Genomic DNA, 13,385 nt, shown 5'->3' with positions numbered 1-13,385 from the left:
TAGACGAAATCCAAGTCGCGCAAGACGCTGTCCATTAGCCGCTGGAACGCCTGAGCCACATTCTTCAAACCGAAGGGCATCCGAAGAAATTCGAAAAGCCCGAACGGCGTGATGACCGCCGTCTTCGGGATGTCCTCCGGCCTGACGGGGACCTGATGGTAGCCGCGTTTGAGGTCCACCTTCGAAAAGAAGGACATGCTCGCCAACCGGGTGGAGAAGTCCTGGATGTGTGGGACGGGGTAGCGGTCGGGGGTGGTGGCGTCGTTGAGGCGCCGGTAGTCCCCGCACGGTCGCCATCCCCCACCGGGCTTTGGCACGATGTGAAGCGGCGACGCCCAAGCACTCTTGGAGCGCCGCACGATGCCGAGCCGCTCCAGCGTAGCGAACTCCGCTTTAGCCACCGCGAGCTTCGTCGGCTCGAGGCGGCGTGCCCGGGCTTAGACCGGTGGCCCGGCGGTGGGGATGTGGTGTTCCACCCCGTGCTTGACGGCCCCCGCCGAGAAGGTGGGCCGCGTGAGGGCCGGGAAACCCGCGAGGAGGTGGGTGAATTCGTTCGCTGCCGGAAGCATACAGATGAACCTGGCCGGAACCGAACCGATCAACAAGCCGCTCGGCGAGCCGCTCGATGAGCCGCTCCGGGAGCTGCTCAACGAGGCGGGCAGCGCGCATGCGAGCGAGCTGAACGTCTCAGCCAGGACAAGCCTTCTGTGCTTTACGTCGACCAACAGGCCATTGGCACAGAGGAAGTCCGCGCCGAGCAGTGCCATAGGCACGTCGGCAGTGACGAACGGCCACCGGAAAACCTGCCCTCCGAACCGCAGAGAAAGGCAGCGTTTTCCGTACGTGCGAATGGACGTACCGTTGGCGGCAAGCAGCGCGGGGCCCCGGCCCGCGAACTGCTTGTCGGACGTACCGGCGGGAACAACACTCGCCTGCGCTCCCGTGTCGCACAGGTAACGGCGCCCGGATAAGGTGTCCGTGATGAACAGTAGGCTGTTTGCACGGCCGGCGCTCAGTGCCACTACCGAGGGCCGGCCCGGGCGTTTCCCGACCTGCCGAATGAGCACGGCGGGCGACATTGCCGAGCCTTGTGGCTGAACTGGGCGTGGAAAAAACACCAGGTTTGCGGCGAAGGCGGCGGAGGCCGCGGTTTTCTCCGCGGCGGTGGGCGGGGCGTGGCGGCGGACACGAAATGCGCATCAGCCTCGAGATCCACGTGGTGTGGTGCATCAGCATCAGGATCAGCATCAGCCCCGATAGCCGCGCCAAAACTCGCCTGCATGTCCAAAGCCGCGAAGAACCTGTCGGCCTCGGCAGCGAGAGCCCTGGGTTCCGTCGTCGCAGAACCGGCCAACGCGAGGCAGACTCGTGCCGGCAGCTGGCGTCGAAACAACGCCCGGAATAGAGCGTCCGGGGTTTCTTCGCCCAACAACGACAGCATATGGTCCATGCGGACCGACGGTCGCGTGTCACTGAGCTCGGGGAGGTCCAGGAGGCGGTCGGCCCGTGCGTCCACGGTGAGGCCGAACGTGGCGAGGAGGAGACGCTTGATCGCCTCGTACCTACCGTCGGCCGGTGGGTTCCTCAGGACCGACACGACGCGGCCGGCCGTGCCGGGCCCGAGGGAGGCGACCACGTGGCAGTACCTGGTTTCGTCCACCGTAATGCCTCGAAGTCGGAACTGGGCTTCCGTCTGCAGGAACCATACTTCAGCTTGCGTCTCCCAGAACTCGGGGAGTTTGATCGTAACCGCGTTGTTTGCCATTGCGATGGCGTATTCGGTCGGTCAGCGACGGCTGATCCAACGTCGGAGGGTCACCAAATGAAGCGCGGTGCTACGCGCGCTTACTTGTACAATAAGAAGGAAGCGGACAACGCGGTAAGTTTAAGTGTCTTTATTAAAAGAGTTCACTGTAGCACTGGCGCGCTCTGGGCTGCGCGCCCGGTGTATATCCCGCGGCCACGCCTACCCCTCGGGCGTGGCCGCCGCCCACTTGGTGCGTGGAATGATGCCCTCACGCCAGTGAGCTTTCGTGTCCGCCACACTGTGATAGTTACCTGGCACGACTCTGTCTGCATACCCCACCCACGTATCTATCACCACCCCAGATCCTTATCCTATGTGACACTCTCCAAACCTGCCCCTTGCATCATGTGATCTCTACTTTCATTATTCTTACACATCCCCAGCACCTTACACTTGTTCAGGTTAATAATCTTTTGCCCAATCTATTGAATTATCTGCACTTTCCTGAATATGATCACTGTACCCTTTGTTATCGACCTTACCTGCAAACTGTGTTATCCATAAGGAGTGAGAAGGGGGGAGAGGGAGGAGGGGAGGGGAAGGAGAGAGGGGAAGGTAGGGGGGGGGAAGGTAGGGGAGGGGAAGGTAGGGGAGGGGAAGGAAGGAGAGAGGGGAAGGTAGGGGAGGGGAAGGAAGGAGAGAGGGGAAGGTAGGGGTAGGGGAAGGAATGGGGGAGGGGGGATGGGGGGAAGGAGAGGAGGGAAGGTAGGGGGAGGGGAGGGGCATAGAGAAGGGGAGGAGAATGGGGGAGGGGCATTGAGAAGAGAAGAGGGAAGGGTAGGGGAAGGTAGGAGAAGGGGGATGGGAGAGAGAGAGAGAAGGGGAGAGTGAGGGAGAAGGGAGGCGAAATGGATGGAGGAGAGAGGGGATGGGAGAGAGAGGAGAGAAGGGCGAGAGAGGGGAGAGAGAGAATGGAAGGGGAGAGGGAGGAGAATTGGATGGGGAGAGGGAGGAGAATTGGATGGGGGAGAGTGCGGAGGGGAGAGAGAGGTGAGAGAGAGAGAGGAGAGAAGGGGGAGAGAGGGGAGAGAGAGAATGGAAGGGGAGAGGGAGGAGAATGGGATGGGGGAGAGTGGGGATGGGGAGACATTGAAGGGGGTGAGAGAGTGGAGAGAGAAAGGAGGGGCATAGGAGAAAGGAGGGGGGGAGGGACAGCGAAGCGAAGCTCAACACATGTCACTATACTGTACACTCCGGGAGGGAGGGGTCGTGCGAGCGAGGGAAAGAGAGAGGGGTGAGGGAGATTGAGGAGTGTGGGACAGAGAGAGGGGAAGGGAGGAGATGGGAGAGGGGGGGGGGTGAAGATGGGAGTGAAAAAAGATGGGGGAGAAAAAAGATGGGGGAGAGAGTGAAGCCTCACCACATGTCACGATATTGTACATTTTGGGAGGAAGGGGTGTTGCAAGGCGGGAGTGGAAGTGAGGGAAAGAGGGAGGAGATCCAGGCAGAGAGAGAGAGGGAGGGTGGGGAGGGGTGAGAGAGAGGGAAATGGGGAGAGAGGGGTGGGGGATAGAGAGGGAGAGAGAAGGGAGGACAAAAGGAGGGGTGGGGAGAGTGAAGCCTCTCCACAACGTGCTACACTGTACACTCCCGGGAGGGATGGGTGGTGCGAGCGAGGGAAAGATAGAGGGGGGAGGATCAGGAGAGGGGGGGATGGGAGAGCAAGGGGTGAGGATGAGTACAGGGGAGGTAAGAGTGAGGAGGGGATAAAGGGGAAGGTGACGGAGGTTGAAAATCTGGCCTATGTGATGCGCAGTTTCATGTCCCTCAGGGATGTCACACACATTGATGAATCATCCTGCCTGTGAAACATCAGGATGACAGTTTATAGCTGATTCGGGATTCAAACCTAGGCTAGACGGCTGAGAGAAAGTGTGCAAATGTCTCGGACATCGTGCTTGTCCCTTTGCTTTAAATCTCTCATTTATTTTGCCTTCCAATTCCTGGGATGTCCCCACAGAGCGAGCGAGCCACCGTATCACCATAGAAGCCAAGTGGCTTAGAAGCCAAACGTTGGATTTTTTCCATGCATATTTTGTTATAGGTATACGAGTATTATTCTATATTAAAGTAATGAAAGCAAATCGCACAAAAAGGGGGAAATAAAAGATTTTTTATCAGGTGAGGCACCGCGCGATGCACAACACCATGGACCCCAACGCAGGTACTTGGTGGAGAGTTTGATGAAGAAGAATGATCAGAAGCAGATGTTTCTTGTGAGTTTGAAGAAGATATGGGCGGTGTATGTTACCAAAAACACAGGGAGTAATATAATTTGTTGTTTTTTTGATGTTGATGGTTTGGCAATCTCATGAGCTGAGTTTCCCCATCATGCTTTAAAGAAGAAGAAGAATAAGGGCAAATGCTTTGTTCACACTGTTTCTTTGGAAGAAGAAGAATTATCATGGCAGAGGTTCTCTGTAATGCTTTTCGAATTTGAAGAAGAAGAATTATCATGGCAAAGGTTCTCTGTAATGCTTTTCGAATTTGAAGAAGAAGAATTATCATGGCAGAGGTTCTCTGTAATGCTTTTCGAATTTGAAGAAGAAGAATTATCATGGCAGAGGTTCTCTGTAATGCTTTTCGAATTTGAAGAAGAAGAATTTTCAGGAGCAGATTGTTTCTCTGTAATGTTTTCCGAGTTTGAATGAAAAGTTTCTCGTTGAGTTTGAAATTCACAGCTCGAACCAACATTCTGTACCTCCAAAAGTCGGGGCTGCCTTCGTTCATCGATACATGTAGTTTTACTTTTTAAAGGAAGGAAACAAATAAAATCTAAGCCATGCCGAGGCGATCATCGGTCGGGGCGGCTCGAACCTGCGCCACGTTCATTGTCATGTCGTTGTTTACTTTACGTAATGGACGCAATCGTTACTGATTCCTGAGAATTTTGTAAAAGGTTTCCCTTCGGCTTAAAAAAGGGGAAAATAATTGGAAAATATACTTTGGAGATCAATATTTCAAATTGTGCCTCGTTTTCTTTATTCGTATGCAGCACAAGGCTGCGGGGTCGGATCATCGGCTGAGGGTGCGGATGTGCCTCTGATGCAGTCGCTCTGCAGGTGAGGGGAGGAATTTAGAATTTGGTCAGGGTGCCGGAGATACCTCGCCTACTCTTCACGAAGAACACCACAACTAATGCCGGCGGACGGGACACCCGGATTAACGTGAATCCGAGGGACGGAACACGCATGGATGGATCACATGCCTGTGAAACACCAGGATGGCAGTTTATAGCTAGGATGGGATTCGAACCCAGGCTAGAAAGCTTACCTCGAAGCCAACCCGCGAGCCCCATATGGTCGAGTAAATAATGCGTCAGACGATGCAAGGACACATTGTAATTGGAAGATTACTGAGGTGAATCACCAGGAAATCTCGTTTAATAACATAACATCTCGCGGCCAGCTCCAGGAAGAGTCCTCGTTGTTCCAAATTTCTTCCATTTAAGAATTATGGAGGACACTGTGCTCTTGGGAACCTTCAATGCAGCACAAATTTTTTTGTAGGATTCCCCAGATCTGTGCCTCGACACAATCCTGTCTCTGAGCTTTGCAGGCATTCCTTGGACGTCATGGCTTGGTTTTTGCTCTGATATGCATTCTTCTTCTTCTTTTTTAAGGTTTAATGGCGCTTTCAGAGCCGCGAGGCTCTATATACGCCACGCACCCGAACATCCAAACAAAACAAAACCAGGAGGTTTACACTAGAAAAACTAGAGACTCACACTGCTAACCCCGTCTCTTTGATGAACTTTAAAACGGATCTACAAAACCCAGGATGTTTCAGATCCAGCCAGAAAAAAGGCTTCCGGCAGACCTGGCCACGTGATCCCCATTCCGCGGACAGAAAGCTGAAGACGAGATCGAGCATTACTATAACGCGGACAAAAGGAAAAAACATGGTCCAGATCTTCGGGAACCTTACACCGATCGCACCACCCCGAGGGATGGCACCCGATCCTGTGAAGATAAAAATTGAGAAAACAATGTCCAATTCTAAGTCGAGATAAGATAGACTGCTCCCTGCGAGGGAGCCGGGGAGACGACCCCAAGGACACGATCGATGGATGCACCTTGTGACACCACCTCCCCTTAGGGGAGGGGTCCCACTGACTTTGCCATATAACATTAATTTTCTGTTTAATTAAATTAGAGAGGTCTGCCTGGCCTAGCGGAACCGGGGTTTCGACATCCAGATTGAGGGCGCGTTTGGCCGCCTGATCACACACTTCGTTGCCTGCAATGCCCACATGGGCCGGGACCCAGCATAGATCGACGACCGTGCCCCTCCAATGGGCCACACTTACGAGATGAATTACCTCAAGAACCAATTCGTTCCTACTGCCAGGCTGGAACGACCTAAGCGCTATCAGTGCCGAAAGAGAGTCGGAAAATATGACCGCGCTGAGGGGATTAAAGTCTATAATCCATTCAAGAGCCAAAACAATAATATTGCATAAAGTTCTGCCGAAAATACCGACAGGTGGTCTGAAAGCCTGAAAGCCTTGGTCACCTTCACATCAGGGATGCAGAAGGCAGCCGCAGTACGGCCAAGACCCGGATCTTTGGAGCCATCTGTATAAGCATGGAGAGATTGACTCCAGAACTTGTGAATGAATTCCACAGTCATGTTACTTGTCGCGACGGGATTGTCCCTGTCTGTCATACTCTGTAAATCCAAGTGAATTCTTGGAACCACGAGGGTCCAAGGCGGCCATAGGGACACTTTATTGGCTGAGGTAACCGGGGGGAGGTCCAACCCAACCCTTTAACCGCCCTAACACACTTGAGACCAAAAGGGGGAAGCCGACGGAGATTACCGAGAGCATGATACTCCCAGCAATCCAGGAACAGAGAACTGCCAGGATGATTTACCCTGAAGGAAATACATTTGGGCCAGTATTTGAGAATAGACACTTCCCATCGAAGTGACAAAGGCAACTCACCTGCTTCAACCAGGAGAGCGCTCACTGGAGAGCTTTTAAAGGCACCAAGACATATGCGGAGAGCTTTGGACTGAACTCCTTCCAACCTCCTCCGGATGGACAGGGACATGTCCCAAAAGGCTTGACACCCGTAATCAAAGTGCGAACGTATTAGAGCTCTGTACAAGATAAGGAGGCTATCCTGGTGGGCACCCCAAGAAGTACCCGAGATACAACGGAGAAGGTTGAGACCCTTCGAGCACTTAGCTACAAGTTTGGCACAATGGGCCTTCCAGGTTAAGCCCTTATCAAAGATCACCCCCAAAAAGGGGACCACCGGAGAAACTTTTAGAGCCGTGCCATTGACTGTTAATCTGACGTCCTCAACCTTTCTCTTGAGGGTAAAGATTCCGAGCTTAGACTTTGGCCCAGAGATGGCAAAACCCCATTTTGCAGCCCACTGCTCAATACTGACATCAGCCTGAAGGCGCTTGGAGATGAACGCACCGTTCCTGCCCCGAACCCAGATAGCTATATCATCGGCAAACAAAGACAAATTGCCCCGCACCCCTGGAAGAGAGGCAACATCATTTATCATTATGTTGAAAAGGGTGGGACTAATACAACTACCCTGAGGAATACCCTTTTTAGTGAGAAGCACGGAGGACAGCGCAGCACCACACGCACTTGAAAAGATCTGCCAGACAGGAAATCACGGACCCACCAGAAAAGTCTGCCCCTGATGCCTAACTGGTGAATCTTAAACAGAAGACCGTCCCTCCAGACAGAATCATAGGCCTTCTGAATATCAAGGAAAACCCCCAGCACCGACTCGCGGACGATGAACGCCTTCCTAATGTCATTCGCCAGAGAGACTATTTGATCTGAAGAGGACCGACCCCTCCTGAATCCACTCTGATATCTATTAAGCAGATTATTCTTTTCTAAATAAAATATCAGACGTTCATTAACCATCTTCTCCATAAGTTTGCTAACAACAGAAATAAGAGCTATAGGGCGGTAAGAGGATGGATCTGTAGGATCCTTACCAGGCTTTAGAACAGGAATGATTATGGAATGCTTCCACGCACAAGGGAGCCTTCCTGATGCCCAGACCTTATTGATCAACACCTGAAACACTTCCAAGACACTATCATCCATGTGCTTGAACATAGAGTGAGTGAGCGAATCAGGGCCAGGAGCACTATTCTTGGACTTGGAAATGACATGCTTTAATTCACCCAGAGAGAAATCCATGTTAAGCGGGGAGTTGTCCGGGCTCACATCCCAGAGAATGTCTTTATGCTGGGAGACAAACTGACGCTTGACCTCACCTGACTCCGAGTCGACAGGATCAACCCCTGACTGATCTGAAAAGAAGGACGCTAAAGCAGAGGCCTTCTCCTGGCTCGAGTAAACAGGGGCATTATTGCTGACCAGCCAAGCTATCGACCACCCTCCACCATTCCTACCATACATACTTCTAGCCCTACACCAAACAGAACTAATGGAGGTGTCCGGATTAATAGACGCACAAAATGCTCGCCAAGACTCTGACTTGGCACGTTTAATTACCCGCTGAGCTTGAGCTCTTCTTCTCTTGAACTCGATAGCATCTTGAAGCAGCAAGGATTTCCTAACTTTTTTAAAGGAAGACTTTCTGGCCTTAATGGCCCTCGCGCAATCCTCATTCCACCAGGGAACTTTAATTCTCTGACCGATCTGACCTTTACAAGTGGGGATAGACTCGAGAGCACTGCGATAAACTCCTTTGACTGAACTATTACTGAAGATATCAGAATTCTCGTTAAATAATTCAGGCTTGACCACCTCGGAGCAACATCTGGAAAACTTTCCCCAATTAGCCCTGGAAATAGTCCAAGAGGGAGGCCTATCCAACCCCTCCAGATCTCCCCAATTTAAGGTGGGTGACCACCTAAAGGTGGTCACTACCCAGACTGTCTGAAAGAACGCGCCATTCACACCTTGCTGCAAGCGAGGCAGAGACTATCGTGAGGTCAAGAGGGGACTGATATGCATTGTCAGCTGTGAGACCTTATATAGACAGGTGTGTGCCTTTCCAAATCATGTCCAATCAATTGAAGTTACCACAAGTGGACTCCAATCAAGGAGGAAAAACATCTCAAAGATGATCAAGAGAAATGGGAGGCACCTGAGCTAAATTTCAAGTGTCATAGCAAAGGGTATGAATACTTATGTCAATGTGATATTTCAGTTTTTTTATTATTAATAAATTTGCAAAACTTTCTAAAATGGTGTTTTTTCTTGGTCATTATGGGATATTGAGTGCAGATTGATGAGCGAAAAAAAGAATTTAAACGATTTCAGCACAAGGCTGCAACATAACAAAAGGTGAAAAAAGTGAAGGGGTCTGAATATTTTCTGAATGCACTATATACAGTGTATGTATATGTATATATAAATATACATATACAGTGTATATATATGTACAGTGTATATATACAGTCACGTGAAAAAGTAAGTACACCCCATGTAAAGTTTTGACTTTTTCAACATATTTCAACATACAGCTATTTGATCTTCATTTTTGTATACAAGATCGAGGCTCGTGAAAGAGCGAACATTAATCACACAGAAAGACAAACCGACACATAAAACATATAACATCGGGAGCGGTAGACAAGATGGGGAGAGAGGGGGAAGGACACAAACACAACATTTGAGAGCAGGGACCGAGAGACATGGAGAGATCTGAGAGAGGGCGAGGGCTTTGGGGGGGGGGGGCATGGGAAGGGGGCGGTGGGAGAGGTATAAAACATATGGACACTGCCAGGAATTCCAGGAAAGAAGTTGGAATTTCAAACAAGGTGGATCTGGGGTGAATTAGCGGGGGTAGAAAAGATCAAGGTTTTGGATGGGGGAAGATAAGAGATGGTGGTGAACAGCTGTTTGTAAGACCTGGAGGGAGGAGTGGGATTGAAGGGAGTGAGGGAGTTTGTTCCAGAGGCGGGAGAAAAGAGGAATGAAAGAGTGAAGGTGAGCAGAGAGCCGAGATTTCGGCAGTTTAACCATCAGAGGGTTGCTGGCAGATATTGTGCGACCTGTAGGAATATTTGGGGGACAGAGCACAGAGAGAGCTGGGGGTGCAAGGCCGGAGAGGAGTCGGTAGAAGACAGAAAGACCACCTACCTGCCTGCGGTGAGTGAGTGAAAGGCCCTCAGAGATAGCTTCATCGCGGGAGATTCCAATAATTCTGAAAGCTTTGGTTTCAACAGCGTGAAGCCGAGCTAGGTGTGAGGCAGGAGCACCGGCCCATAGGGGAGAACAGTATTCCATTGAGCTGCGGATGAAAGCCTTGTATGTGGTGAGGAGCTCAGGTGTGCCGAGGAAGGACTTCGCACGACGGAGGATGCCCAGTCGGCGACTGGCTTTGGAGGCCAGCTTGGAAATGTGGTTTTCCCAAGAAAGATCATGGCAGATAGTGAGACCCAAAATCTTGAGCGACAGAACTTCTTGGAGAGGATTGTTGAGAAAGTAGATGGGAGGGTTGTCCAGTCGATCTTTTCGGAGAGACATAGTAAGAGTGTGAGATTTGTCAGGATTGAAAGACATGTTCCACTTGTTTGACCAGTCTGTGATTTTGTCCAGGTCTTCAGAGAGTGAGGAGCCAGCAGACTGCTGATCTGAGGGAAGAGGAATGGAGCGGCAGAGAGTGGAGTCATCAGCAAAGAGATAGAGAGGATTTTCGAGAGAGTCAGAGAGATCATTGATGAAGACCAGAAAAAGCACGGGGCCCAGAACACTGCCTTGGGGAACTCCAGCCTGAACAGGAAGAGGAGATGTGAGAAACCCATTCAGGGCCACACGTTGACGACGACTAGAGAGGAAGTCCGCCAGCCATGCGTGGAGATTTCCATGGATACCAAAGGAGGAGAGTTTGGTGAGCAGAGCGGGGTGCCAGACCGTGTTGAAGGCACGTGATATGTCGAGGGAGACAGCTCTAATTTCCTGTTTGGCATTGAGGACCTCCATCCATTGTTGAGACAGCAGAAGCAGCATGTCCAGAGTAGAGTGACCTGGTCTGAAACCAAATTGATGATCAGAGATCAAGCCATTGGAGAAGAGGAAAGATTTCATATCCGAAGCAATGATGGATTCCATGACTTTGCTGATAATTGGGGGAAGGCTGATTGGTCTGTAGTTGCTAGGATCTGTTAAGATTTCATATCCGAAGCAATGATGGATTCCATGACTTTGCTGATAATTGGGGAAAGGCTGATTGGTCTGTAGTTGCTAGGATCTGTTTTTGCACCTTTTTTGTGCAAAGCGGTGATGTTGGCTGATTTCCAAGCAGATGGCAGTTGACCTTGAGCAAAAGAGAGGGTGATTTACTGGTATTTCAACAATATTGAAAGATAAAGGTGATATAATATACCAAATATCATGAAACATTTACATTTTGTAGTCCATTGTATAATTTAAATAAACATAAATGCAAATTTCGCATGTGGAAAAAGTAAGTACACCCTTGGCTCTAATAGGTGGTATTGCCCCCTTTGGCAAAAACAACCTCAAGTAGGCGTTTCTTATAACTGTCTACCACTCTCTGACATCGACTGGGAGAAATTTTTGCCCACTCCTCCATGCAGAATTCTTTCAGCATTGCGATGTTTGAGGGGTTTCTTGCATGCACAGCTCGTTTCAAATCCCTTCACAACATCTCGATGGGATTTAGATCCGGGCTTTGACTTGGCCATTCCAGAACCCTCCATTTCTTTCTTTTCAGCCATTCCTTGGTGGATTTACTGGTATGTTTAGAGTCATTGTCATGTTGCAAGGTCCACCTTCCTTCGGTTGAGCTTCAACTTTCCGACAGAAGGCCTCACATTATCCTCAAGCACCCTCTGGTACAATGAAGAATTCATAGTGGATTCTATGATTGTGAGCTGCCCAGGCCCTGATGCAGCAAAGCTGCCCCAAACCATAATATTTCCACCACCATGCTTTACAGTTGGTATCAGGTTCTTCTGGTCAAATGCTGTCTTTGGTTTTCACCAAACATGTCTTCTGGAACTGTGGCCAAATAGCTCTACCTTTGACTCATCTGTCCAGAGCACATTGTTCCAGAAGTGCTGGTCTTTGCCTAGGTGTTCATTGGCAAACTTTAGTCTTGCCCTGATGTTCTTTCTGGACAGCAAAGGGTTCCTCCTGGCACACCTCCCATGTAGATCAAATTTGTGCAGCCTCTTTCTAATGGTGGACTCGTGCACTTTGTCATCAACAGTTGCAAGAGCTACCTGTCGGTCCCATGATGACATTCTGGGGTTCTTAGAGACTTCTTTCAGCATCTTGCGGTCTGCTCTCGGGCTGAACTTGCTGGGGCGGCCTGGCCTGAACAAGTTGGCAGTTGTTTGGAATCTTCTCCACTTATAGATGATCTTCCCGACAGTCGAATGATTGATTTCAAATTGTTTGGAGATCTTTTTAAATCCCTTCCCAGTTTCGTAGGCATCTATAACCTTCTTTCTGAAGGCCTCAGAGCAGCTCTTTTGATCTAGGCTTGGTGACGCCGCACACTTCAACAACAAAGAGCAAACCAAACTAAATGTCTGAGGTTTAAATAAGACAGGTTCCTCCAAGATCCTCTCTAACGATGTTCTAATCATTTGCACCTGAGCTGGTGCACCTGATTCTAATTTTAGGCATTTTAAGTAGTGATAAATGTAGGGGTGTACTTACTTTTTCCACATGCGAAATTTGCATTTATGTTTATTTAAATTATACAATGGACTACAAAATGTAAATGTTTCATGATATTTGTTATATTATATCACCTTTATCTATCAATATTGTTGAAATGAACATCAAATTTTTTTAGCTCTTTCACGAGCCTCGATTCAGTATACAAAAAAAGAAAAAAAAAAAAAAAAAAAAGCTGTATGTTGAAATATGTTGAAAAAGTCAAAACTTTACATGGGGTGTACTTACTTTTTCACGTGACTGTATATAATATATAAATATAAATACCGTATCAATGGCAAACCACTGTTTTGACATGTTATCCTTAAGGCTCTGCATGTCGCAGGCAAAGTGCCACACGTGTCCCGCAGCCAGCGGTCGAGTGGACCCTCTTGACACGAAAGTTGCTGAGTGAGTGTTTGCTTGACTCGCCACATTCGAGAGCATGCTCTGAGGGGTCAACATGCTCGCAACGAGGATGTGCCACGCTCAGCACTCCGCTCGGCGCATAAAAAGGTGCGCAGGGAGGAGATCCAGGCAGAGTCCCTGGAAAAGCAGACTGGGTGACTCCGGACATCTCGACCTGCCTCTGCCACAGGACCACTCACATTCAACATGATGCGACTCCTCTTGGTCGTCCTGGCGCTCGCTGCTGCTGGCAAGTCCTCATGAACTGCACCCACAATTTGTTTTCTGTTTCACACGATTATCAGTAAATATTCAGATATCATATTGAAAAAAAGTTTCACTTTGTCGATTTTCCTTGTTCTCCATTGACGATGAATTGGTACATTGTGTACGAGCTGAACTCTCCTCCAATTCACTTATTACTACTCGAACTCTTCCTAAACGTTCCTCTTCTTCTGATCTCTGTAATTCCCCTCCATCAACTAAGTCTTCCCTTTCCTTTAACCAATAATGTAGTTATCA

At 49.6% G+C, this 13,385-nt stretch overlaps 1 protein-coding gene across 1 annotated transcript in view; it reads left to right on the top strand.

Annotated features, from left to right (window-relative positions):
* Positions 1–12,988: 12,988 nt before the first annotated feature.
* LOC137437046 (vitellogenin-like) overlaps positions 12,989–13,385 on the top strand; it is a 49,141-nt gene continuing 48,744 nt past the window's right edge. The window contains exon 1 of the mRNA XM_078786951.1: positions 12,989–13,107. Within this exon, the coding sequence (XP_078643077.1) occupies positions 13,071–13,107 (37 nt within the window). The 5' untranslated portion in view covers positions 12,989–13,070. The remainder of the gene's footprint in view (positions 13,108–13,385) is intronic.

The sequence above is a fragment of the Myxine glutinosa genome, chromosome 11 (genome assembly GCF_964187855.1).
Source record: "Myxine glutinosa chromosome 11, kmMyxGlut1.1, whole genome shotgun sequence".
NCBI classification, from domain to species: Eukaryota; Metazoa; Chordata; class Myxini; order Myxiniformes; family Myxinidae; genus Myxine; species Myxine glutinosa.
Note: the sequence above shows the minus strand (reverse complement) of the source record. Positions and strands in the feature narration are given on the sequence as shown.